Source organism: Aotus nancymaae, unplaced genomic scaffold, assembly GCF_030222135.1.
Source record: "Aotus nancymaae isolate 86718 unplaced genomic scaffold, 86718_ANA_hifiasm-v0.15.2.pri h1tg000010l, whole genome shotgun sequence".
Classification (NCBI taxonomy): domain Eukaryota; kingdom Metazoa; phylum Chordata; class Mammalia; order Primates; family Aotidae; genus Aotus; species Aotus nancymaae.
This window is the reverse complement of record NW_026988421.1, coordinates 11,606,387-11,633,792: the sequence shown is the minus strand read 5'-3', so window position 1 is coordinate 11,633,792 and position 27,406 is coordinate 11,606,387. Positions and strand designations below refer to the sequence as shown.

General features: G+C 51.7%; 1 protein-coding gene across 1 annotated transcript in view; it reads left to right on the top strand.

Moving 5' to 3' along the window:
* Nucleotides 1-27,406, top strand: part of GRK5 (G protein-coupled receptor kinase 5) — a 237,525-nt gene that overhangs the window by 96,815 nt on the left and 113,304 nt on the right. Inside the window, exon 2 of the mRNA XM_012448060.3 lies at nucleotides 14,804-14,899. Within this exon, the coding sequence (XP_012303483.2) occupies nucleotides 14,804-14,899 (96 nt within the window). The remainder of the gene's footprint in view (nucleotides 1-14,803; nucleotides 14,900-27,406) is intronic.

Sequence of the window (27,406 nt, the reverse complement as noted above, 5' to 3'; positions counted from 1 at the left end):
AATTGTTCACTTTAAAACGGTTAATGTTAAGGGAATTTCATTTCAACACATGATTATTTTTTAATGGTGATCAGGGTCAGCCTCATGGAGAAAATGAGAGCTGTGCAAAAGCTGCAAGGAAGTGGCCCCTGGTAACCCAAGGCTGTTTTCTCCCAGTGAGCAGGAAGAGGGTTCCAGGCAGAGGGTGCAGGCAGAGCAGAGGAAACCAGACCAGCTGTACCTCGAGGGCACCATCTAGCCCCTGCCTGTTTTTGTAAATAAAATTTTATTGAAATACAGCCATGCTCATTTGTCTACATACTGTCTCTGTGACCCACAGACCCTATCTGGCCCTTTGCAGAAAAAGTCGTCAGGCAGGAACATGCCTGGGATGTTTGAGGAGAAGAGTGTGGCTGGAGTGGAGTGACTGGGGGCAAGAGTGGGAGGAGGTGAGGTCAGGGAGTAGTAGGGGCCGAATCATGGTACCTCTTTGAGACTTCCTGCTTCCTGTGGCACCCCCAGCAATGTCGGGACAGAAGCTGGCATCATGCTGATGGGGCAGCTCTTAGACTGTGTGTGTGTGTGTGTGTGTGTGTGTGTGTGTGTGTGTGTGTGGTGTGGAGGGTGTAGTAGGGTAGAGACAGCTTAGAGTCAGGTGTCAGAGGACCTAGTCTTGAGACCTGCTATTTGTCCTTTGCCAGCTCTATGTCTTCAGTTGTCTCACCCACAGAGCCTGATGGTGGTGGTGATGGTGGTAATGGTGGTGGTGGTAATGGTGATGCTGGTGGTGATGGTAGGGATGGTGATAATGGTGGTGGTGGTGATGGTGGTGGTAATGGTAGTGATGATGGTAGGGATGGTGATAATGGTGGCGGTGGTGATGGTGGTAACAGTGGTGATGGTAGCTGTGGTGATGGCGGTGGTAGTGATGGTAGGGATGGTAATAGTGGTGATGGTGGTGGTAATGGTGGTAATGGTAGCTGTGGTGATGGTGGTGGTGGTGATGGTAGTGGTGATGGTAGGGATGGTGATAATGGTGGTGGTGGTGATGGTAGTAACGGTGGTAATGGTAGCTGTGGTGATGGTGGTAGTGGTGATGGTAGGGATGGTAATGGTAGGGTTGTGGTGATGATGGTGGTGGTAATGGTGATGGTGGTGGTAATGGTAATGGTGGTGGTAATGGGGATGGTGATGATGGTGGTGGTGGTGATGATGGTAATGATAGTGGTGGTGGCAATGGCCACATTTAGTGGCACCTATGATGTGCTAGGTATCTCGCACATGGTGCTAATCTTTAATACAGCAATGCCAAGTGGGTAGCAGTGTCTCAGTTTGCAGGAGAAAACACAGAGGGACTTAATTAAGGCCACACGGGTGGTATGTGGCAAGGCTCAGATGGCAGTGCAGTGACACTTGCTTACATTGCAGTGAAGATGTCACGAGGCAGTGGACTGTTGCATCCTGGTGCACAGTGCAGTCGTCAGGGAGCGGCGGTAGCCTTTGTGGAGAAGTGGCCTGGTATCAGCACTGCCCTCCCCAGAAGGGTTTCCTGGGTCCTGGGAGGGACTGTCCCAGCCTCTCCACCTCCCCCAGGCCACACTGGAGGGACCGCCCCAGCCTTCCCACCTACCCCAGGCCACACCAGAGGGATTGTCCCCAGCCTCCCCTCCTACCCCAGACCACACCAGAGGGACCATCCCCAGACTCCCCACCTCCCCTAGGCCATACCAGAGGGACTGTCACCGCCTCTCCACCTCCCCCGGACCACACCAGAGTGCTCCTCTCTCTCAGGCCCCACGTGCCAGGAGGGGCCATGTCCCCATCCCCATGGCGACCAGTTACTCAGCCTGGTGTTGGTTTTGGTTTTCCTCATTTGAGGTTGTAGGATCCTTCTGGTTGAGGCTGAGGTTTTTCTGCTCTGGAAACCCCAACTGTGGTGTAGTTGTGAGGTGGGGCTGGAGGTGCTGGATCCTGCCCATAGACCACAGGCCCCAAATGCCCTGTGCCACCCCACATGCCTCACACCATCCAGCTGAGACATTTCAGGCCCTCGTAGCTAAAAACTGCGGCACAGGGAACTTTCTCGGGTCAGAAGAACTGTGTCTTTGCTCCCCACGCCTGCTCCTATAGATGACAGAGCCGCTGGGAGTGCTGGGGTGTACTACGCCCCGGTTCCCGTCTGCCCCGTGGCTTTTGTCTCCCCTTTGGGTGGAATCCTTGAGCCCAGCAAGCCCCTGACTGTGCGGCAGGTGGCCAGCAGTCCCTGAAAGGGTTCCAGCTTCTCTCCCCGCCTCCTGGCCTGACAGTTCTGGCAGTTGTTCCTTGGGCTGGCTGTGCCCACATCAGAGTTTCAGCCCTTTGAATGGAACCTGGGGCTGGATCCTGCACATCTCGGCCCATTCCTTAGGTCTCTGAAGTGGTTCTCCTTATGTAAAAAGAGCCAGTCCCCGCCAAGTGGTGAAGCTGGTGGTGCCAGCTACGGAATGCACCTTTGGACGGGGAGAGTCTCTGAGCCCCCCAGACCACCCTACTTCCCTCTCTTGCCCGTCACCTGGGGTCCTATGCTCAGCTAGGAAAGTGCTGGACACACTCGAAGGCACTAGGACCATGGTGCCTAAAAGTTTCTGATGAATCCTGCCCTGTGGACCCATGCCATCCAGAGGCACCGCACGAGCCCCGTCTCAGGAGATTCTGGGCCACAGGTGTATTGGCAGAACTTCATGTTGTTTTCTTCTAAACCTCTCAATCAGGGGAGAGTAAGGGGGAGCAGTCTCTTGATGCCACTAGACCTTGACCTCCCAGCTCTAGCATTCTGGGGCAGTGCAGTAATGGAGGAACCGAAGGCAGGAGGAGGACCAAGGCTGGATTCCCTGTGACTCTGGGGCGTGTGCAGAAAGGCTGTGTAGAAGAGGTACATCGAGTCAGGGACTCAGCCAGGGGCTGGGTGTTCTCAGAAGGTGAGAGCCATAGAGACAGAACGAGACCTTTGGCCTCTATCTGCCCCACTCCATCCCTTCCCTGCCTTGCCCACTCAGTGGGCTCCCTCATCATCTGTCTCACCTATGGGGATCTTAAAACAAAAGGGGCTCTGCGCCCTGTCCTGGTATAACCCTCCTGGATCTCAGATGAAAAAACTGAGGCCAGAGGGGTGGTACTTTCTTCCACCCCCACCCCAAACCAAGGGCCTGTCTCCCTTTCACAGTGGTTGCCACATGCATTGGGTTGGAGACAGTCCCCTGCAGGCTGAGGTCACCTTAAATCCACTTGGCTGGAGTCATGTTGCTTCTGAAAAGGCTTGAGTCACTCAGTGACACAGCCCCTGATTAGGCCCTGTAATTGGGATCTCGCCTTGTTCGGGACTGGACAAAAACAGACGTAGAATCAGTGAGAGGCCACATGCCCACCTCATCAGTTTCAGCTGGAAGTGCTACTCTGGGGGTGGCAAAGGTGGCAGAGCCCAGGTGGATGGAAAATAAGTATCAGTGGAGGGGAGGGAGGATCGCGAGGCAGGAGACACAGGGGTGACCCATTCTCATCAGAACAACTGGCTGCCTCCACTTTGCCCATGCCAGATCTCACTCTGAGAACACCCACAGCCTTCCCACAGTGATACTTTCTGGAAATCCAGCCCTGCTGGCAGCACAGTGGGAGCTGAGTCCTGAAAGCCCACCTGGGTAGAACAGAACTGGATGGAGTCTTTAGTCCCGCAGACATCACAGGTGGAATTGTAACACTGCCTTCCACTCGACTGCAGATGAGTCATCAGCCTCTTGTGGCTGGGAACGCAGTGGAAGCATCCTTCCCCTTGCAGTCACGGCGACACCGGAGACCCTCCCAGACTGATTCAGTTGCGTTGAGAGCAGCTTCTCCAATTTTCATGGCTTTCCTTCCTGCCCCCTCCAAAGTCATAGTCGAAAGACCCGCTTCATGACCTAGTTTGGGTTTCTGACAAATGTGGTCCCCTGCATAGCATAGTGCTGACTTTTCTGAGCCACAGCCAGGCCCTGCTGGGAAGTCCTGGGGTCTCTGTGGCCTGTGCCCCTCGCTACCCCATGTCCTTGTGCCTTTAACCAGCAGTGGCCCCAAACTATTCTGGAAATGGGGGTGGGAGTTTCTGTGGCCCCATTCCTGCTGCTTCTGGTTATGCCTGGCCCCAGCTCAGGGGCTTCTGCTCTGAGCTGAGAGCTGGGGTGGCGCTGCCATGTCACCCTGTCCTCTCTGTACAGGGACCAGACCCATTGAATTGTTTCAAACTCTAGAGTGGCCCGTGACATGTGGCCTGGAGAGAAAAGATGAGTTGGCCAATCAGATTTGCTCCTTGAGCCTTTAGAATCAGGATTCTGTGAGATGGGTAGTGAGTTGGGCTGAAGGACTCTAAAGACGTAGTGGTCTCAACACCTGCAACACAATTCTAACCACCCAGGATTCATGCAGACATCACAGATGAAGAGCACAGTCCCCACAAGACCGCCCTCACTACAGGCACCTGCAACAAGGGTGGGGGTCCCCAGGCTACTGGCACTTCTGACCATGGCAACAGATTCAGGGATTTCCCTGAACCTCTCAGGTTGGGTAATTCACTAGACTCCCTCCCTCACAGAACCCAATGGAGCACTACACTGACAATTACAGTTTTATTATTGCAAAAAGATACAAACCCAAAGCAGTGATGGGGAGAGGTGCCCAGGGCAAGGTCTGAGAGTCCCAGATGTGAAGCTGCCATGGGTGTGCCCCCTCCTGGCACATTGGTGTGTGATTACCAGGTAGTTCACCCAGGCCTCGGGGTTTGGAGTTTTTTTTGAGCATCGTCATGTAGGCGTGATTGATGGAATCACTGGGCACGTGATTGAACCCAGTCTCTGGCCCCCTGTACCTCCCTGGAAGTCAAGGTAATTGATGTGACTCAAAGCCTCAACCTTCTAATCCCATGGCTGGTTTCTCTGGCGTGGCCAGCCCCACTCGTGAGTCATCTTGTTAGCGTAAACTCAGATATGGCTTCAGGGGCCATGAATGAAAAAGACACTCCTGTTACTCAGAAAATTCCAAGGACTTAGAGGTCACCTCTCAGGAACCAGAGACAAAGGCCAGTTAGATTCTTTATTATACAATGACCAGTTGGGGCCTATACAAAGCCGTATGTCCTGATCTGTGGGGATGCCAGGAGTCTGCCCCAGAGGGGTGTGGCCCATGGGAAAACAGGCCCCCACTTACTCAGGGTCCAGAAAGCACGCAGTCCCTCTTCGGATCCTGCCTTCCCATCCCCAGGGATGACTCTCTTCTCTGAGATCTGTAAACAATAAAGGTCCAAGGGTCACCAGAAGGCAAAGGGGCATTCAGTAGATGATGTGCATATGTGTGAGCCCAAAATAGGTGTGGGGCATGAGGTGAGTTCTGCCCAACTTCACAGGGAGATGATCAGGGCCTGCAGGAGACCCAGACCCTGGCCCGGACCCCTCAAGGCTGCAGCTGTGCGGTGCTCTCCCTGCAGTCTCCTGGGCTTTCTGGTGTAGGAGTCTCCTCCTACAGTTTGCCCTCCTGCTCCTGTGAGTGGCCCTATCCATGGCTTTAAGGCTGCCAGGCGTCCTGCTGTGAGAAGAATGCTTGACTCAAGTCAGGCAGAACTCAGCGACCTTGTCAGCATCAGAGCCCAGGATCACTGCACTCTGGAGCTGGGAGGAATATCTTTCAGTCGACTTTTCCAAGCCCGTGTGTGTCCCTTCAGGTCCTTTTTAGAAGATGTAGACAGGGCAGAAATAACAAGTCAGAGAGAAAGAAATTCCTAGAAAAAGTGGTTCCATCATCCCTTTTCCCACTGATTTCAGGAACTTTCTCTTAACTTACATCAGTGACTCTCAAAGTGAGAGCGCATCAGAATCACCTGCAGAGCTCATTAAGTCACCGATGCGGGCCCATCCCCAGAGTGTCTGATCTGTAAGTCCAGGGTGGGGCCCAGGAAGCTGCATTTCTGACTAGTTCCCAGCAATGCTGATGCTGCTGGTCCAAGGATCATCAGGAACCACTGACTTAAGGGGAAGAAGGAAGCTCCTTCTTCAGTTTTCCACATGGAACCTTTCTCTGATCAATTGTGCATTTGTCACCAGGGAGGAAAAGAATATTAGACTAAGAGTCAGCAGAACCCCTGAGCCCGGGTTCAGTTAATGATGCAAACTGCCTCAATGAGGCAGGTTCGTTCTTTTCTGGGACTCTATTTCCGAATCTGTCAAATGGGTTCAATATTAGGACCTACTTCACAGGGCTGATGTGAGGATTTAACTAGATGATGTGTTACTGGTGCAAATTCCCTGACTCTGGGAGTACAGCAAAGGCCGCACAAGCAGTCTGGGGTCAGTTCTTTTGCAGAGGTCTATCCCATCCCTCCCAGGGATGGTATGTGAAGCTGTCGGGCTTAAAGGTTAGATCTCGGGCCGTCCAGAGCACCACTAGTGCCAGTTTTGTCAGTGTCCTTTGGAGGAGGGGCTGGGCTGGCAGTTCCACTCCACTGTGCCAGGCGGTCACAGGGCACTGGAGTCTGTAGGCCCCTCACTGCTCTGAACTCATCCTCGCTGCACCCCAGCCATATCCCACTGGGCTGACACTGCCACAGGGACAGTGCCTTCCTGGAGCTCAGGTCCTCCCTAGAGCTCACTGCCCTCCCCAGAAGCACTGCACCTCTTCCATCCTCAGCTTCTCCCTCCTGGTCTCTATGCCAGCTCATTTCAGACTTGAGAGGCCAAACACCACTCTCGGAAATGGCAAAGGCAGCAAGATTCACAGCAAGCCAGTTTCTTCCCCCCCCAAGAGAGCCTCTTCTCCCATGGCAGTTTTTTGGCGGGAATGATCCTTTTCTTCCCTGGGGATAGCCACAGGAGCAAAAGAAATGCCAGTTAGTCTCTCAGTAACTCACTGAGGAGGAATGCTTGGCCTATCTTAAGAATGTGAGGAGTACTTGGCCCATCTTAAGAAGCAGTGACTTTGTATGATTACTTTGCTTCTCCCTTCTGTCAGGCGCTCCACTCCCTGCTAGGACATGCCCTCCTCCTGCAGGGCCCCCACCCCCCTCTGCCGGCCACTCTCCTTCCTCCTGCCCTGCCTCCCCTTAACACGCTTCCCAAGCCTGGCAGGAGGGTACCTGCTGGAGGCCATTGCTGGCAGCTGGCAGCCAAGGGGGCCCCTGGGACTGAAGAAGCAGGAGAGAGAGTAGGATTGGACAAACAATGTCCTCCCTAGAGGCTGTCCCCCCCGAAGGGCCAGCGGCAGCTTGAGCCATGAGTCAGGGGACACCCATCTTTCTGTTGTCCGCCTTTCCCCAGGTTTTGTCTTGGACTCCTTCCCACGCAAGGCCACCTTGGTCCTACAGTGCCTTCCCCAGAGCCGGATCCCCCCAGCCAGCCCTGGGCCTCAGTCATTGCCATTTTCCCTTGCCTGGCAGGGGCATCCTCCTCCATGCAGCCTCCCCTACCTGCCTGGCTACAGCCCCAGCTGTCTTGCTCATCTTTGCTCTTTGATGCATGGAATGAGCTGGATGAGGTCAGGGACCATGTCTTCTTCCCTGACTTGTTACTGGTACCTGGAAGGTAAACCCTGAACAGCAGTGGATCCTTTGGGAAAGCAAATAAAGCCCTAAGCTCCTTGGGACACAAAATAGCCGGGAGCCAAGGCCAGCAGAAGATCAGGCTCCTGCTTGGGAGTGTGGCTTATTCACTGGCTCCATTAATTCCTCTCCCTGAACCTCAGCTTTCTCATCTGTGAATAGGGCCAGAACCACCTGAATGAGGGCCAAATGTACAGTGCTCGGGTCAGCACTCAGCCCAGAAGGCTGGTAGGTTGGCAGTGAGGTTGTCATTTATTCTTACAAGCACTCATACCTTTACCCAGGCAGCCAAGTAACTTAATGGAAGCTCGCAATGAAGCAGCATTAGCTGCACCCCCCTTTCCCAGGAGCAGGTCCGGCCTGAGCTGGATGAGGGCTGTGATCCAGACAGGGGACTCTGCCTCTTCAGGGCAGCACGAGAAGGGACACTAGAGCTGGAGCTTGAAGAACGAGCAGGGCATTCCTGGCAGAGAAAGCCACGGTTGGGGTAGGGGAACGTGATGCGTACGGGGGTCGGAGGGGCTGCCAGGTGGCCGGACGTAAAGTGCAATACTTGCATCCATTCAGCGGATACTGCTTGAACATCTACAGTGGACCAAGGAGAAGGCCAGAGAGAACAAAGAAACCCAGGTCTCTGACGCCACAGGTCTGCTATCAGCGCAGAGGAGACTGGGAGCAAGGGAACAAATAACTGGGAAGATTTCAGGTGGTGATGAGAGCTGTGGGCTGCGGCTGGGAGTCTAGCAGTCAGTTCTCACATAGAAGTTGAATGAGTCTGTGAAAATGTGCTGCATGTGTTGAGAGAATGGGTAAACAGATCTGTAAGCTGATGTGTGTGTTCAAGAGAGAGACTGACTGACTGACTGACTGACTGACTGACTGACTGACTGACTGACGGACCGACCAGTGCTTCCCACACACTTCCAGGGCACATGGAGAATGGGCCTGCTTCACAACCGAGGTCGGAAGAGACCTCCAGGAAGGTGGAATTCAGGCTAAAACTGGAAGTGTGGTGAGAAACATTCAGAAAGGCAGGAAGCAGGTGCTCCTGGCAGAGGGAACAGCGAGTGTAAAGGCCCCAAGAGCAGGGGCAGGGAGGGAAATGAAGTTTGGGAAGACAATAACCAGGTGACCAAGGCCCTGAATGGGGCTGAGGAGAATGGGCTGAGCCTGTGGGTGGTCAGGCCTGGGAACTGGTCATTCTGCTGCTGGGGCCTGGGCACGGGGGAGGTGGGAGGTGATGGCCCCAGCCCCTGGTAGGCCTAATACCCCTCCCCAGCAGGGAGTTGGGCGTAGGGCAGCTGAGGCCACAGGGCCAGGACACAGAAGGAATTTTTGCAGTGGCGTGGCTGGGCCCTGTCCCCTCTCAGGATACAGAGAAACAATCAAGTCCCATGAAATAATAAACAGCGCCAATACTTCAGTTATCAAATATGCAGCTTTACAACCCTGCAGCAGCTTGAGAGCCAAACATTTGTCTAGACATGGTGACCTCTCTGAGGCAGGTTTTGTTTGTTGTTAAGAAGTGGAACTTTCTCCCAGCCTATCTGAGTTATGGAGGGTTGGGTTTATTTCATGGGACTTTTAGAGGAACTCGAAGCCAGACATGGGATGGGAGGCCATTCTGGGCACCTGCTGTCATTTAGGGGGATCCCTTGCTGAGGACATCCTTGTATTGGCTTCCTGTTGCTGCTGTAACAAATTGCCACAAACTAAGTGGATAAAAACACCACACATTTAGTATCCTACAATTCTGGAGGTCAGAAGTCTGACACAGTCTCAGTGAGTTAAAGTCAAGGCATCAGCAGGGCTGTGTTCCCTCTGGGGGCTCCAGGGAGAATCCTTCCTGGCCTGCATGCCTTGGCTCATGGCCCCTTCCCATCTTAGAAGCCAGCAACGGCTGGTCAAGTCTTTGTCACATTGCGTCACTCTGACACGGGCTGCTCTTCCTCCCTCTTCCACATTTTAGGACCCTGATGGTGACAGTGGGCCCACCTGGATAATCCAGGGTAATGTCCCTATCATTATCCATAATTTCATCCACGAACTTAATGCTCATTTGTCATGGAACCTAATATATTCACAGATTCTAGGGATTAGGGCATCCCTGAGGGTGTTATTCTGCCCACCACAGTTCCCCTGCCCTGTTCTGGAAGCTGAGGAAGTAGGATTGAGGAGGAAATCAAGCCCAGGCCATAGCTGAGGAGTCTGCACCCTCTGCCTGGGGCTGCCTCCCGGTGGCTCACCTTTCCCACCACCTCCGCCCCCACCACAGCTGCCTCATCACTAACAGATCTCCCCCAACCCCTGTTCTTTTCCTAGCACTTGGTCAAAATGGTCATTAAGTAAAGCAGCATTTCCCCACATCTTTACCCTTGACTTATTTTTTCTTTTGCAATGGGGTCTGGTTCTGCACCCAGGCTAGAGTGCAATGACGTGATCATAGCTCACTGCAGCCTTGAACTTCTGGGCCCAAGCAATCCTCCTGAGTGCCACCACGCCCAGCTATTTTATTTTTAGTAGAGACGGAGTCTTGCTATGTTACCCAGGTTGGTGTGAACTACTGGGCTCAAGCAATCCTCCCATCTTGGCCTCCCAAAGTGCTGGGATTACAGGCATGAGCCACCATGCCTGGCCCCAACCCTTGACATTTTAGAGCCAACCGTTCTTTGTTTCAGGGGTCTGTCCTGTGCACAGCACCATGTTTAACCACATCCCCATCCTGTACCCACTAGCTGCCAGTAGCACCTCTCCACTCAATGGTGACAATTAAAAATGTCTCCAGACATTGCCAAATGTTCCCTGGGAGGCCATCACCGGGGTTGAGAACCACTGAAGTAATGCCTTGGATGTCTGTCTTCCCTGCTAGTGACACTGCATCCGGCACCTGCAGAGGGCTCCCTGCTTAGTAGGTGCTCAACACATATTGGTTGAACGAATCAGTGAACCTGTGTTAACTTTCTTAAATTAATGAATAAATCTATAAGTGTGCATGTATAAGATAGACCCCTGGTTTCCATACACTGGCTGCCTGAGAATCACCCAGGGATCCTTGTAAGAAGTCACATTCCGCCGGGCGCGGTGGCTCACGCCTGTAATCCCAGCACTTTGGGAGGCCGAGGCGGGTGGATCACGAGGTCAAGAGATCAAGACCATCCTGGTCAACATGGTGAAACCCAGTCTCTACTAAAAATACAAAAAATTAGCTGGGCACGGTGGCGCGTGCCTGTAATCCCAACTACTCAGGAGGCTGGGGCAGGAGAATTGCCTGAACCCAGGAGGTGGAGGTTGCGGTGAGCCAAGATTGCGCCATTGCACTCCAGCCTGGGTAACGAGCGAAACTCCGTCTCAAAAAAAAAAAAAAAAAAAGAAGTCACATTCCTGAGGTTCAATCACAGAGGACTGGGCTGCAGCCTGGCAATCTGTATTGTTGAGTGCTTCATCAGTTCCTCAAAAACTTAAACACAGACTTATACCCTATAATCCAGCAATCCCCTTCCTGAGTGTATACCCAAAAGAATAGAAAGCAGGGGCTCCAATTGATACTTGTATGCAAATATCCATAGCAGCGTTATTTGTAACAGCGGAAAGGTAGAACCAGCCCACATGTCTATCCGCAGATGAATGATAAACAAAAGATCGTCTACCCATACAACAGAATAATACGAATGAAGTTCTGACACGTGCTCCAGCGTGGGTGAACCTGGAGGACATTACGCTAAGAGCAGACACAAAAGAATATGTGTTGTATGATTCCCTTATATGAGGTATCTAGACTAGTTACAGTCATAGACACAGAGAGCAGGAGGGAGGTTACCAGGGGCTGGGAGGAAGGAGGGAATGGGGGTTCATGTTTAATGGGTTCAGAGTTTCAGTTTTGGATGGTGAAAAGGTTCTGGAGACAGACGGTGGTGACAGCTGCACACAATGGGCACATCCTTAATGCCGCTGACTTGTACAACCTCAATCATGGTTAAACTGGCACATTTTATGTTATGCATATTTTACTACATGCAAACAAAGGTGCTTCCTGCCTGCCAGGTCTGAGAATCAGTAGTGTGGGAGGGGTCTGGGGAGCAGGGTGTGGACTTTTTGAGTTCTAACGACCCTCTCAGGCCTTGCAGCTGCTGGGATGGGAACGCCTGACTCTGCTGACCTAGGGTTTAGGCTGATTTCTTGAAAGGGGGTCTCTTCTCTGGGAGGTGCGTAGAATCTCTAGGCTGTCTGAATGAGGGCTGCAGCTGGATGAGGACTGGCTCATCTGGAGGCCACGTGTGCTATCCACCGGGCAGCTGCTGCCCAGCTCTGGCTGATTTTTGCCAGCTGGGGTGCCTGGCTGTGGGAGAGAGGTCCGAGATCTGGATTTCTATGTGAAATCTCCTCAGTTTTAAAAAATTCAATAGTTTTGGAAGAACAGGTGGTGTTTGGTTGCATGGGATGTTCTTTAGTGGTGATTTCTGAGATGTTGGTTCACCCGTCACCTGAGCAGTGGACGCTGTGCCGGGTATGTAGTCTTTTACCCCTCATCTCCCTCCCACCCTTCCCCCAAGTCCCCAGAGTCCATTATATCATACTTTTGCCTTTGTGTCCTCATCTTAGCTCCTGGGCATCTCCTAATTTTTTGATGTTGGCAACTAGTTCAATGAACAAGCAGGCAGACAAACAAGCCACATGTGACCATGCGGGCCTCTGGTCAGGCCTGCAGCTTTTCCGGGAGCTCAGAGGCTTGGGCCCCAGCTAGATCCTTGTTCCTACCCCCATCATGGCTGCCGTGTCACTTCTGAAGTCTGACACCAGCTTTCTCTTTGATCCTGAGAATTTCTCTTATATTCAGGGCACCCAAAATGGTGGTTTACAGACAGAACAGCAAAAGCCAGAACCCAGGGTCTGGATTCTGCTCAGGCTGGGGTCTTGGCTCTGCCATTTATGAGCCACAGAACCATAGGTTGCTACCTTTTGCCTGATGCCTCTGTTTCCTCATCTGTCAAGTGGGAGTATAATAGTTCCTGCTGGCCGGGCGCAGTGACCCATGCCTGTAATCCCAGCACTTTGAGAGGCCAAGGTGGGCGGATCACTTGAAGTCAGGAGTTTAAGACCAGCTTGGCCAACATGGTGAAACCCTGTCTCTAATAAAAATACAAAAAATTATCTGGGTGTGGTGGAGCGCATCTGTAGTCCCAGCTACTTGGGAGGCTGAGACAGGAGAATCTCTTGAACCAGGGAGGCCAAGGTTGCAGTGAACTGAGATAGCGCCATTGCACTCCAGCATGGGTGACAGAGCAAAACTCTGTCTCAAAAAAAAGCAAAGTTCCTTCCTTGTAGATTGAGGGTGAAGCCTGCAGGTGAGGGGCTTGGCCTGGAGCAGGTCCAGGGCAGGGCTGATTAGTATGCACGTGTATGTTTACGTGTGCATGAGATGTGTGTGCATTTGTGTGTGTGGCCCCCGTTGGAGGAAAGAGTGAGCATGGCGTGGGTCGAGCAGAGGGCCTAGTGATTTCTTCCTCAAAGAGTCATTCTGAAGATTAGAAAAGATCATGTTGAGATGGAGCCTGACCACGGCAGGTGCCCAATACGCATTCCTTCTGCCCCTCGGAGTGTAAGGCCTTGGCCATCTGTGGAGATTTGAGAGGAGGAAGTTGGGGCTGGTTGGAGAGGAGGGAGTTGGGTTGAAGATGCAGTGAGAAGAGAGGAGAGAGATGGACCCCTCCCCATCAGCACCCTCTCCTGCTTCCTGGCACCCAGGAGGGGAGTTCTGGTCCCATCCTCAGAGGCAGGTGCACTGGCTGATCAGGGTCATGATTTTAGCTTTCCAGGATAGGTCAGATGACAGTTTAGAATCTCTGGTTCTGTGCCTGCTTTTAAACACATGCTATCTTGTTATCCCTCCTTTTAGCTTTGGAGGAAGGCCTTACTGTCCCTAGTTCATAGACGAAGACTCAGAGAGGGCAGATGCTTGTCCAGGCTTTCCTGGGAAGCAGGGGTTGGCCACAGGGCCACAGCAAGGTGGAGGATGGGCTGGGCTGGATGGGGGAGGGCTAGAGCTGAGTTCCACTGAGCTCCCCTAGGTTTACTGGTGTCCAGAAGGGGCCTTGTCCTGCCCAGCCCATTCCTGGGAGGGTGTGAGGGTGGAGGGGCTGCACACCCACCCCCAGCAAGCAGACAAGCCACATAAACTCCTGATAACCGAGGGGCACAAAGGCCTCCATGGCCTGTGGTGAGTCATGGACAGACGGTGACTGAGGGTCACTATAAGGATGGAGGATGGGTGATGGCACCTCGGTCCCCGGGAGCTCTCTGGCCACATGGCACAGTGGTGCCTCCAGGTCCAAGACCCAGATGCTAGTGGGCTCAGGAACACTCAGGCCCAGAGCCACACCCCATCACTGTTCCTGCCTGAGCATTCTGACACCTGTCCACCATTCCTCGGACCAGGAGTGCGAGGATGATGGGAACGCCTGTGTGTGTCTCACGTGGCTGTGCACATTACACATTACACATGGCTGTTCATTACACATGTTCATTACTAGTGCATGCTCATTGTGTGTGTGTACATTATATGCTTGTGTGTGCATGTTCATCATGTCCATGTGCTTAGTTCTTTGCGCACTGGTGAGGACATGAGGCAGGGTGGGGCCCTCAGGAGTCCCTCCTTCCTTCCAGCCTCGGAGACTCTGGGGTTTGTGAGGAGGGAGAGGAAGGGGGTGCTTGACAAGTGGAAACTGAAATCCTTGTTCCCCAACATCTGGCCTCCAGCTGGGGAAGGAGACTCTCCATGGAAAACAAGGGGACAAAACGAGGGCCATGAGGGGCAGCGGGCACCTGTCTGTGCATCTGCCCCACCGGGATGTCCCAAGCTGAAGGGGACATTCAAACATGGCAGGCCTGGCCCCTGCTGTGGGAAGGCTGTGGTCTAGTCGGGGGGGAACAGCAGTGGGGGATGCCTGATATGGATGGGGTACAGGGGATCCTTGGGCCTCACTGCCGGAGGGTAGGGGCCGGGTAGGATTGTTCGGGAGACTGAGGTTCAGAGCCCACCTGGGAGGAAGAATGTGTGTATGTGGGGTGGGGGGGCGATGTGTGTGTATGTGTGTGTCTTGGGCTGGGGGTGTGTCACTGGCTTGACCTACAGCCATCCCTCTGTCTTTCAGCCTAGGAGGCTGGTGGGCAGGCTCACTGCAGGGGCACCGCAGGCTCTGGAGCTTCAGTCTGGCGTCTCTTTCCCCATTTCTGCAGGAGGCGGAGGAAAGCGCAAAGGAAAAAGCAAGAAGTGGAAGGAAATCCTGAAGTTCCCTCACATTAGCCAGTGTGAAGACCTCCGAAGGACCATAGGTAAGCTGTCCTGCCCAGGGCCTGCGGGGGCAGCCACCAAACCCTCTCTGCAATGAGGCAAACGCTGATCGTGTGGGCACAGTATCATGCTTCCTGGTAGGGGCTCTAGGCTGAGCTCTTTGCTAATTGACATAAACAGGAAACCAGTATTCCTTGGATATATGGTGTGTGCCAGGCAGAGTGACCTCCTCCCAGTTACCCTTTGAGGCAGGTGCTATTATTTAATATTTCACTTCACCTTTCAGATGGGGAAACTGAGGCACAGAGTGGTTCTGTAACTGGCTGGTGGGAGGGTGGTGGAGGTGGGCCAGGCCCAGCACAGAGCCTCCTCTTGTGACTTCCCCCTTTCTTCCTGGAGCCTGTGGTCCTGCCCTCAGGAGGCAGCCCAGGCTTTGGGAGCTGAGAGCGGGGTGAAGTAGGGCTCCTCTTTCCAGTCACTGGGGATGTCAGTGCTCCTAAGGAGCCACCAGGCTCAGTGGCACAGCTTAGCCCCCTGTATCCAGCATGCACACACCGGGCGCCTCCAAGAGCAGCCAACCAAGCGGGTCTGTCCCCATCCCACACAGGACTGGCTGTGCTGAGGAGGCCTGGGTGCCTGGGCGAGAGTGCCCAGGGGGTAGGCATGATGTGAGGCCCCACTCCAGAATGTAACCTAGGTGGCTTCAACAGCAGACATGTATTTCTCACTGTTCTGGAGGTGGGGAAGTTCAAAATGCTGGCAGATCTGGTGTCCCATGAGGGCCCATTTTTTCCTAGTTTACAGTTGGCTGTCTTCTTATATCCTTGCATGGTAGGGTGGGGAAGAGAGAGAGACAGAGAGAGAGAGAGCTCTCATCTCTTTTTATAAGAGCACTAATCCTATTCATGATGGCTCCATCCTCATGAGCGAATCACCTCCCAAAGGCCTTACCTCCAAATAACATCACCCTGGAGGTTAGGTTTCAACATGTATGTTGCGGGGTCGGGGGACACAGACATTCAGTCCTTTGAATCTAGCAACTTAGTCCTAGAGATACAGCCTCTCCCCTGAGACACAGCGTCTCATGCCTTGAGATTAGCTGGCCCTGTCAAGGCCTGGTGCCCCTCCCAGCCCCCTCATTCCAAATTAAGACTCTCAGATCTAGGATGGGCGTGATGGCTCACGCCTGTAATCACAGCACTTTGGGAGACTGAATCGGGTGGATCACCTGAGGTCAGGAGTTCGAGACCAGCCTGGCCAACATGGGGAAACCCTGACTGTACTAAAAATACAAAAATTAGCCAGGCATGGTGGTGGGCACCTGTAATCCCAGCTACTCGGTAGGCGGGAGGCAGAGGTTGCAGTGAGCCGAGATTGCACCACTGCACCTGGGAGACAGTGTGACACTCTGTCTCAAAAAAAAAAACCAAAAAAACTCTCAGATCCCCTCACTCTAGGCCTCCTCCCCATGAGCTTCCAGGCATTGCCCCAGAGCACCTGAGTGTTCCTCAGCTTCCAGGCTGCCTGGCCCCACCTTGTTCACTTCCACTGTGGGAGACCTGGGAGCACAGGGTTTGGCTCTGAGCTTTTCTCCGTCCATGGACCACCCCCCAGCATGGGCCCCAGCCCTGTCTGTCCTTCTAGGTCCATAAACTGGCCTCTTGGCAGGGCCCACTCCCCTGGGAGGGTGTGAGGAACGTGCGTGCTGGCGTGTGGAAATGGATTCTTCTGTTCTGCCAGAGGGTATTGAAAAGGCTCTGTGTGTGAGTGCCGTGGGATAGAGGCCTGGGACGCACAGGAAGGCTGACGTGAGCCGTGGGGCTGCAGCTCGTGGCCGCGGGGCCAGGGTCTGGGCCTTCCCACTGTTGACAGTCCGTCGCTGAGGTGTTTGCCCAGTCTCTGCTGGGGTCCTGCTGGAAGGCTTTTTAAAATAAAATTCTCATTTCTTTCCTAGACCAATACACAAACCAAACAGTGGCCAATACCGCATTTATTTTTCTTGTGGACACATGAGCTCACTTTCTGAAGTTCTTCGGTAGGATGTCCCAGGGTAGGCTCTGTGCCAAGGTGACAGGGCCCCTTCGGGGCATGACGTGGTGCTGTGGGAAGGCTCTTGATCAGAGCTGAGGGCAGAACACGGGAGGACCCCAGTATGCCACCATCTCTGGATGGCCCTGAACAGTGGTAAAGCCCCGGCCTCCTGCCTTCAGCCCTGCCCTGGACACCACAGCCCATCCCCACCAGCAGCCAGCGTGATTTTGAAACATGAAAACTGCAGCCTGTGAAATCATCCCCCTGCTGAAACCACCCCAGCATCTTTCCATCCCACTTGGAGTAAAACCCAAACTCCTCACTGTGGCTTATAAGCACTTTGGCCATAAAGTGAGGCCTGTAGACCCCTTCTCAGAAGAATGCTTTTATATATAAAATAGAATACATAGGGTTACAGAGGTAACTGATCCTTTTTAAATATGCTTACTACATAGTTCTAAAATTTATGATACAGAAATATATGTACTTCTTTGTTAATATTGCAAATAACAAGGTCTAACTGTGGGTCTAATGGTTATTGTAATTTTTATAAAAAAAAATATATATATATACACATATTTGTTGCCACAGGGTTTGACTCTGTCGCTCAGGCTGGAGTGCAGTGGCGTGATCTTGGCTCAGTGTAACCTCTGCCTCCTGGACTCAAGCTATCCTCCCACGTCAGCCTCCTGAGTAGCTAGGACTATAAACATGCACTACCACGCTCAGCTAATTTTTATATTTTTTGTAGAGATGGCATTTTGCCATGTTGCCCAGACTGGTCTCAAACTCCTGAGCTCAAGTGATTCTCCCTCCTCAGTCTCCCAAAGTGCTGGGATTACAGGCATGAGCCACTGCACCTGGCCAGCTGTTGTAATTTTGAACTTGTCACGAACCTGAGTGAGCTTTTCAGATATCTGTAAACAACTGAAAGGAATGGATCTTTGATTTCTGTCGGTGACAAGTCCTGGGTACCGCTGACATTATTGTAGGTTGTTGTCTACGTTCATGACTGAAGGAAGAGCACATTTTCAGTTAGAGGCTGGTGAAAAGAAAGATGTCATTTTTCTCCACCCCAGTCCATGGACTCCCTAGATCCTGTCCATGGTCCTTTTGGCAGTGCCCTCCCTACATGAGCCAGCCCCCGCCTTCATAATTGGATCCCTCCCTCCTCCTCCATTCACAAGCTGGTCTCCTTTTTGCCCTTTGAATGCCGCACGCCTGACTCCAGCCTGGAGCCTTTGCACCTGCTGTTCTCTCCACCTGGAATGTTCTTCCAGGGGACTTTAAGGTCTCAGCCCAAATATCATCTCCATAGAGAAGCCTTCTAAAAAGGAACCGTACCCTCCCTCTAATTGCATCCTTTCACATAGTGCTGTTTATTTAATGTTCTTAGCTCGTAACTCCGTCTGAAGGCATCTTTTAGTTTACTTGTGTATTTTCCGTCTCCCACACTGGACTGGATGTTCCATGTTAATAGCAACTGTGTCTTGCCTGGTTCACTATGAGAACAGTGTCTGGCACATAATAGGGGTTCATTAAATAGTGGGTGAATGAAGGAATGAATGAGGTGAAATATTTGAAATTAGGGCTCTTTTAAAAATTTTGGTGATGTGTGTTTGCTGTACCCAAATTTAACCTTAGCAGTAGTTTTCACTTAAAGTAATTAAAGTCTGGCCCTAGGAGGCACCGTAGGAAGCATCTGCTGTAACTCCCCGCTGTCCTCACCATCCAGATGAAGCAGCTCAGCACGGTACATGACTCAGCCACAGTCTTGCAGCTGCTAAGTGGGGAGGGGAAGCTGGTGGCCGCTGGGCCATGATGGTTTACTCTGAAGCTGTAGTCAGAGTCATGATCACAATGATGTCAGGTTTTCACAGAATCTTTAGCTTAGGGACCAGAGAGCATCTTGTCCACCACCCGTTTCAGAGGGGAGTAAACAAGCTCAGACTCCCCACGAACATACTGCTGCAGAAAAATTTGGTCAGGGCCCCAGCCAGGACTCAAAGCAGGGAGACGCCTTAGGCGCTCAGAGGGGTGAATATTTCTGTCTCTTTCTTTTGTGTCTTGTAAATGTGTGCTGTGAGTTCCTCTGCTTATTCAATGAACGTTTATTGAGCCCTGAAAATGTGCTGCCTGGGGGCAGCTGAGTGGATCTCTGCTCTCCTGGAGCTCATTCACCGCTGCGCCTGGGAGACCGACTGAAATAAAGAAGAGATGACAAATCAAGAAAGTTCCACGAGGGTATGGAGTAGGTTGCTGAGCTGCAGAACCCTGGCAAAGGTCTCCCTTCCCCCCACCCCTCCTTTGCACCCACCAGAACTTCCCTGGAGGAAGTGATGTCCCTCCTGGCCTCCTAAAGGATCTCTCTGCGAGCTCCCTGAGGGCTCAGACCATGGCCTCTCCATCTGGGCATCTCCATTGCTGTAGCAGCATGAGTGGGTGGATGGATGCTCCCTTATCTTCAGTCTGAAAGCCAGGACTGTGAGTGGCAGCTGTGAGCATTGAGACAGATTCCTAGACCGGGTATAGTGGCTCAGGCCTGGAACTCCAGTGCTTTGACAGGCGGAGGCAGGAGGATTGCTCACACCTAGGAGTCCGAGGATGCAGTGAGCTATGGATGTGCCATTGCGCCGCTCTAGCCTGGGTGACGGAGAGAGATTCTGTCTCTTAAAAAAAGAGAGAGTGAGAGAGAGAAAGAGAAAGAGAGAGAGAGATTCCTTGCTGCACATCTCTGCTTCCAATGTGAGCCCCAGGTATGAACTAACTGATTTTCAACAGAACTGGCAGAGGGCAGACAGACCGTGAGAGGAGAAAGGCATTCTCTAACGTCTGCTCCATGAAACATCCGATAATGACTTTATTAGTTAATGGGATAATTGTTCACGGGAGACCATTAGAGAGCCCAAATCAAAGACGTTCTCAGAATGTCCGAAACTTGGAAGGCTGGAACGTCATCATGAAGATAAAAGATTGTTGAGGTCTGCAAATATTTCTCAGTGACGCAGAAAGGTCTGTTGGGCAAAAGTGCGGCATTTTTATTTATTTAGCTCAGGCTCATTTCGTACTTTATTCTTTCATTAAAAAAAAGTCTGAGGGGGCTTGAGTGAAAGAGTTGATTATTCTACTGTTTGGCAATATTTCTGTAGGAACTGTCCAAAAGCTATATAATAAATCAAGCCCCCCTCCCCACCCCCCAGCAGGACTGACGTTTATGAGGAGGCCGTCCACAGAGAGTAGCTGCTGCATCTGGCATGCCACAGCAGTGCCCCAAACCCGCACAGACAGACGGGGGAGATTGAGTTGCCTGTGGGAGAGCCTCTTGCCAAAGCCTTAACTCTTTCCAGGAGCAGAAGCCCCCGGCTGTGGGGAATTCCTAGAGGAAAACAGAATCTTAACATGGGGGAAAAAAAACCATCTTCATAATGTGAAGATTTCCTTGAAGTAGCCTAGTACTTGGTTATTCACCCAACGTTGCCTTCCTTGCCTGTCTGCCCACCCTCTTGCCTTCCCTCCCTCTCGCCCATCCTCCCTCCCTTCCTTCCTTTCTTCCTTTTTTCCTTCTTTCTTTCGCTGTTTCTTTCTCTTTCTTTCTTCTCTTTCTCTCTCTCCCTCTCTTCCTTCCCCTCCCTCCCTCCTTTTCTTTCCCTGCTTCCCTCGCTCCCTCCCTCCTTCCCTTCCTTCCTTTCCTTCTTTCTCTTTCTCTTTCTCTGATACATGTTTTTTGAGACAGAATCCCACTATGTTGCCTAGGCTGGACTCAAGCGATGTTCCCGTCTTAACCTTCTGAGTAGCTGAGACTACAGGTGTGAGCCACTGTGTCCAACTGCCATGTTCTCTTTATTTTCTTTTTGAGATGGAGCCTCGCTCTGTCATCCAGACTGGAGTGTAGTGGTGCAATCTCGGCTCACTGTAACCTCCGCCTTCCAGATTCAAGCAATTCTCCTGCCTCAGCCTCCCTAGTAGCTGGGACTACAGGCTCCTGCCGCCACGCCTGGCTAATTTTATATTTTTAGTAGATGTGGAGTTTCACCATGTTGGCCAGGCTGGTCTTAATCTCCTGACCTCAGGTGATTGCCTGCCTCGGCCTCCCAAAGTGCTGGGATTACAGGCGTGAACCACTGCACCCGGCCTGCCCATGTTCTTTAAACCAAACGCTGGCTAACAGATGCTTGTTAAGCTCCTCCTCTGTGCTAGGCATTGCTGCAGCCACTGAAGCTGTGTCACAGGCCATGCCTGTGCAGCAGCAAGGGCTCATGGAAGGATCTCCATCACCATCATCAAGATCCAGTGTGGTGCTGCTGCTCCCAGCCCTGTGACTTTCAGCAAGTAGCTTACTTTCCCTGGTTTGCAGTTTCTTTGTGTATAAACTGGAGACACTAACACCAACCTGACAGAGGCGCTGGGAGGGCCAGCAGAGTGTCGCACACAGGCCGTCATTGTCATCAGCATCGTCATCATCATCGTCATCCTCATGGTGGTAGTGGTTTGAGGGCAGAGGTTGAGGACCCTTTGAGAGGGCTTTGGAGTTTCCCAGAGAAGCTGAATTGGCTACACATGATGAATGAGGCCAGCTGTTTCTGTGCAGAGGTGAAGTGGGTTCAGTGCCCCAGAGACTGCTGCCTTGGAGTCATCTGAATCCTCCTCTTCCTAGAACACCTCCTCCAGCTTCCTCTTCTTGGAAGCCCACCCTGATTCCTGCTGTCCTCAGCCTTCCTTCCTCCCTATGGCTCCACGGCTCGCCCAGGGGAGCTGGAATCTTCACACTCTGCCTGGGCCCCTGCTCTGGCCTGTTGTGTTTCCTTGAAAGGACATGTATCATCTAGAAGGCTGCAGCCCAGCGTCCTAACAATGGTTACCCCCAGGGAAGGCGTGAAGGTCAGAGGGGACATTGGCTTTATCTGTAAGGTCGGTTTTTGAAAAAAGGATGAATTGGCATGTTCTTTGTCTAATTAAGAATCAAATGAATAAAGACTGGATACTCTGCGTGATTCCACAGTGGGGCGGAGGGAATAGTGACACTGTTTCCCCCTTTCCTTGTTAACTTTGTGCCCCCTGATGAATCTGGGGCCCCTGAGAGGACAATCAGAGTCTCACACGTCTTGGTGACCCAGTCCCCTTCAGGCCTACCTGGCTGGCATGTGAGCTCTTGATTTCATCGTCAGGGAAACCAAGTCTCTTTGCAGACGTCATTGCTGTCCTTGGGGTGATAAGGGCGTGTCATGTCTGTCGTTCTGCCACCTAGCTGTGCTCTGATAAGGCACAGCGTCTGCTTGTCCTTGGAGGGTGAAATAAATTTAGATGTGTTGGATTTGGAGCATCAGGTGACCTGTCCGCAGCTGGAGCTCTCAGGAAGGGAGGGTGGCCCCGCTGTCTTTGGGGTGTTAGTCTCACCTCCCCACTACGACTGAAGCTCCTTGAAGGAGAATCACGAGCTCAGGTGCATCAAGAAGCCCAGGGATGCTATCAGTGGGTTTGTTGTTTGGACATTCTTAGAATGGAGTGCTGGCAGGAATTTTACAGATGACCTGGAGTTGCGGTTTTCAGAGACTGCTCTGCAGGCAGAGTGTGTGATCCAGACCAGGCTTTTACCCAGTTGGGCTTTATTTTACCTTTTATGTTTGGGCTTCTTTGAAACTCACTGTTCTAGGCCAGGTCTCCCATTTTTCAGGTAAGTGAACTGAGCGCCAGAGAAACGGGTAACTTGCCAAAGTCTCCCCATGATTTGACTCCATCGCAGGCTCTCCCTACTGTATTAGTTTTTCCTGAGGTTGCCATAATGAAATACCAGAGACGAGGTGGCTTAAGCAGCAGCAGTGTATTGTCTCACGGTTCTGGAGGCTGGAAGTCCAAGATCAGGGTGTCAGCAGGTTTGGTTTGTTCTGAAGGCTGGGAGGGAGAAGCTGTTCCTGGCCTCTCCCGTGGCTTCTGGGGATTTGCTGGCAGTCTGTGGTGTTCCTTGGCTGTAGATTCATCAGCCCTATCCCTGTCTTCATCTTCACTTGGTGTTCTGCCTGTGCGAATGTCTGTCTCTAAGGTTCCCCTCCTGCCCTGTTTTTTCTTTTTGAGACGGAGTTGTGCTCTTGTTCCAGACTGGAGCGCAATGACACAATCTCAGTTCACCGCAACCTCTGCCTCCCGGGTTCAAGCGATTCTCCTGCCTCAGCTTCCTGAGTAGCTGGGATTACAGGTACCCACCACCATGCCTGGTTAATTTTTAAAATGTATTTTTAGTAGAGACAGGGTTTCACCATGTTGGCCAGGCTGGTGGTTTTGAACTCCTGACCTCAGGTGATCCACCCACCTCGGTCTCCCAAAGTGCTGGGATTACAGGTGTGAACCACCGTGCCCGGCCAAGTTTCCCCTTTTTTATGAGGACACCCGTCATATTAGATTAGGGCCCACCCTAATGACCTCATCTTAACTTGATTATCTCCATAGCGACCCTCTTTCCAAATAAGGTCACGTCTGAGGTCTTGGGGGCAGGACTTCAATGTGTCTTCTTTAGGGGATCCAGTTGAACCCATAACCTATTCACCTGCTCATGTGGTCTGATGGAGTTAAAGGTAGAGGGGTCAGGGGATCCTGAGTCCCACCAGGTCTGAGGGTGGACACTCCCTTCTCTCCTGAGCCTGGCTGGGAGTTAACCCCTGCAGTCCCAGGCTGCTCCCTTCCCCAGCGGACCACAGGAATGTCTGTGGGAGGAGCAATGGTCTCCCAGGCCGTGTCGCAGCTTCTTCGATCTCCCTGTTTGTTATTGTTTAAGACATAGTAATTGGTAAATTATTTTGCTAAAAAGCACAGAAAATTATAAGGAAAGAAAGTCATTCATAATTTTACATCTCAGATATAGCCACAGTTAACACCTTCGTGGAAAATCTTCTAGCTTTTCCCCATGTGCATATACATGTGGTTTTGTTTCTTACCTCTTTTCTTAACATAATATCAAAAACGTTTTCCCTTGTCATTAAAATCTTCATAAATGTGATGTACGTTTTTCCATTGGATGCGTATTTATTGAGTGTCAGGCATGGTAGATACATCAGTGAGCAAATCACAAAGCTTCCCATCTCATGGGCTGCCCTCCTGCAGGTGAAATTACATACTGGGCCATTGGGAACTCACCTAGTGCCCTCAACCTAGCATCCGGCCAGGTCCCGGTCTCTCCCGACCTGTGGCTTACTTCCTGTTGGTGAATTCTTCCTTTAAGCGATCTTGAAAATAAGCCCTTGCCCATGAACCCAGAATAAATGTGATTTGTAAAGTTCTCATAATGATCACATGTACATATTGTGCTATTTGGGTTGTTTCCACCTAGTTTTTGCCATTACAATTTGTGCTCAGATGAACATCTTTGTACTTCATTGTGACATTTCAATCTATGGCTCAAGGGTAAGAAAGCCCACTGTCTTTTTGAAGGCCAGAACACAGCAGCCTGTACAGTGCCCTTTGCTTCCTCTGGAATATTCTGTTCATTTCCAGCTTAGCCCTTGCATCCACAGACACCATTAACCTGAAATGTGATGGGGATGGACACAGTGGATGAAATGTGGACTTCACCTCGCTCACCTGCCTGACTCATTTCTCAGCAGGCGTGAGAAGGGCTTTTCTGTCTATTTTAAGGCCCCTCAATGAAAATGGGAAACACAAGCTCGTTTGTGTGGGAGACCGCAAGCCAACACAAGAGCCCAGCTGCCCTGCAGCAGCCTGAGCATGACAGCGTTCTGCCCCATAAGGAGATGCTAGGACAACACTTTTAATGGTGTCTGCCTAGACTCTATTTACAGAATTTATTTCCCAGGACTCAGGCCGCTCAGCAGTACCTTGGCAGTAGAGCCCAGCAAAGTTGCAACTGCTGTCTCCCCTCCACCTCTGTCTCGGTATATTAAATCCCTTTGTTCTGAACACCCCAGAGCTAGCACCCAGAAGGCAGGGGTGGGGGTTGTGGGGAGGAAAAGCCATGGGTTGTACGATATTTGGGGCCAATATAAACTTCCAAATTAAAAAGCAAAAACTGGCTAAGCCCGGTGGCTCATGCCTGTAATCCTAGCACTTTGGGAGGCAGAGGTGGGCAGATCACTTGAGCTTAGAGTGCAAGATCAACTTGGGCAAGATCGGCTTGGGCAACATGGTGAAACCCCCACCCTGTTTCTATTAAAAATACAAAAAATTAGCTGGGCTTGGTGGTGTGAGCCTGTAGTCCCAGCTACTTGGGAGGCTGAGACAGGAGAATTGTGTGAGCCAGGGAGGCAGAGGTTGCAATGAGCTGTGATCACACCATTGTACTCCAACTTGGGTGATGGGAGTGAAACTCTGTCTCTATTAAACAAACAAACAAAAAAAACAACGAAAGAGCAACACAAAATTACCCTCTAAAGAGCTCCTAGGGGCATGAGCTACTGTTGGCTGCTAGCTGCGGCCCTTTTCAGCCAGCTGTAGAAAGTAAGATGTAAAAATCCTGAAGCATTTTGATTACGCTTTTTTTTCCCCCGTTTGATGATTGATACTGAACCATCTTTAAAGTTTTTAAAAAATTACCTTTTTTTTTTTTTTTTTTTTGAGACAAAGTCTTTCTCTGTTGCCCAGGCTGGAGTGCAGTGGTGCGATCTTGGCTCACTACAACCTCTGCCTCCCAGATTCAAGTGATTCTCGTGCCTCAGCCTCCCGAGTAGCTGAGATTACAGGTGTGCACCACCACGCCCAGCTAATTTTTGTATTTTTAGTAGAGTTGGGGTTTTGCCATGTTGGCCAGGCTGGTCTTGAACTCTTGGCCTCAAGTGATCTGCCCACTTCAGCCTCCCAAACTGCTGGGATTATAGGCATGAGCCACCATGCCCGGCCCAAAAACTTACCTTTTAATCCTTTTCTTATTACAAAAATAATATATGTCCATGGCTGTTTCCAAAATAATTTTAAAAGGTCAAAGTAAAAATTGCCGATGAGTTAAGCACTGTTAACACTTTGGTCTGTTGCTCTTTCAGAGTTTGTCTCGCTTATAGGGAGAGAATTGTACCAGCCTCAACTTTCATCTGTTTCCTTGCCCAGACATCAGATATCATTTACAATGGAAATCTATGGTTGTAGAATCCTCACTGGACTGGGAGGCAGAAGACCCAGGTTCTTGTGTTACCGCTTGATCCTGAGGCCTTGGGAAAGTTGCTTAACCTGATTTGCTCATCTTTAAAATGGGGACTCAGTATTACCCACCTTAGCGGATGATGGAGTGGCCGAGGTATTACTGGCAGAGAGTGCTTTGCAAATTGCTGTGCAAGTTGCTGGCCAGTTTGATGTGGGCGTGTGAGCCTCTAGTTGGACAAATGGCTGGAGTAGTTTTCCTGTCTTCTTGGGGGAACCGTGACCCTTTTCTCGTAAAGCTGTTCTGTCTCTGATCCTGGTGAACATCACCAGCTTCCTCTAGCTGCCCAGAGCTGCCCTTCCCCTCTGCCCTGCCGTATGCCACCTGTCCCTCCACGCTGCCCTGCCATAGGCTGCCTGCCCCTCCTCTCTGCCCTGCCGTAGGCTGCGTACCCCTCCCCTCTGCCCTGCTGTAGGCTGCGTACCCCTTCCCTCTGCCCTGCCGTAGGCTGCGTACCCCTCCCCTCTGCCCTGCCGTAGGCTGCGTACCCCTCGCCTCTGCCCTGCCGTAGACCGCCTTGCCCAATGCAGCATCCAGGCCATCTCCAGGTCCAGGTGCCTCAGCCTCCACAGTATCTCCTGGTCTGCCCCTTTCTCCCCATCTCCACCATTTCTCTTGTCCCTTGTCCCTGCCTGAACTCCTGTGTCAGCTCCCTGCTCCCTCCAGGCACACCCACTTCCAGCCAAGCTCCATGCAGCAGCCAGGAGGCTCTTTCTGAAATGTCAGTCTGCTCTCGCCACCACCTGCTTTAGTAGCTTTCCACTGCTGTCAGGACAGAGTCCAGAGTTCCTGCTGAAGCTGACTGGGCCCGGCCTCTCCACCCTTGCTGACTGCTTCCAGCTTCACTCCTGCTGCCTGCCCATCTCCTGACTTAGCTATTCCTTCATGTTTCTTCTTTTCTCCAGGCCTTTGCCTAGGCGGTTCCCTCTGCTGGATACACTTCCCTAACCCTGCTTGGTAATCAACTCAACCTTAGTCCGCTGTTTCATAGGTCACCTCCTCTAGGAAGCCTTCCCTGGTGACCTCACCTGGTCAGGGTTTGCTCCCTACCCTCATGCTGCCACTGGCCCCACTGTGGTTGTCTGATGACTCACCTTTGTCTTCTCTTTGGCCATGGGCTCTGCAAGGGTAGAGCCTGGGTCTGCCTGACTGTATTTTGCCAGCACCCAGTGTGAGTGTCTGCTCTATACCAGGCACTTATAGAATCTTGTTTAGATATTTTGTTCTTCCTTAAGATGGAAAAACACTCAATCTTCCCGAGTCCTGGACTGATTGCTGATGGGTCTTATTTTTCTCTCCGAGTTCTTTTAAGAGTCCTGGAAACATGGACTGAGAACAGCTGTCACATGTCAGTTCCAAAGTAGCTGCTTTTATCAGAAAC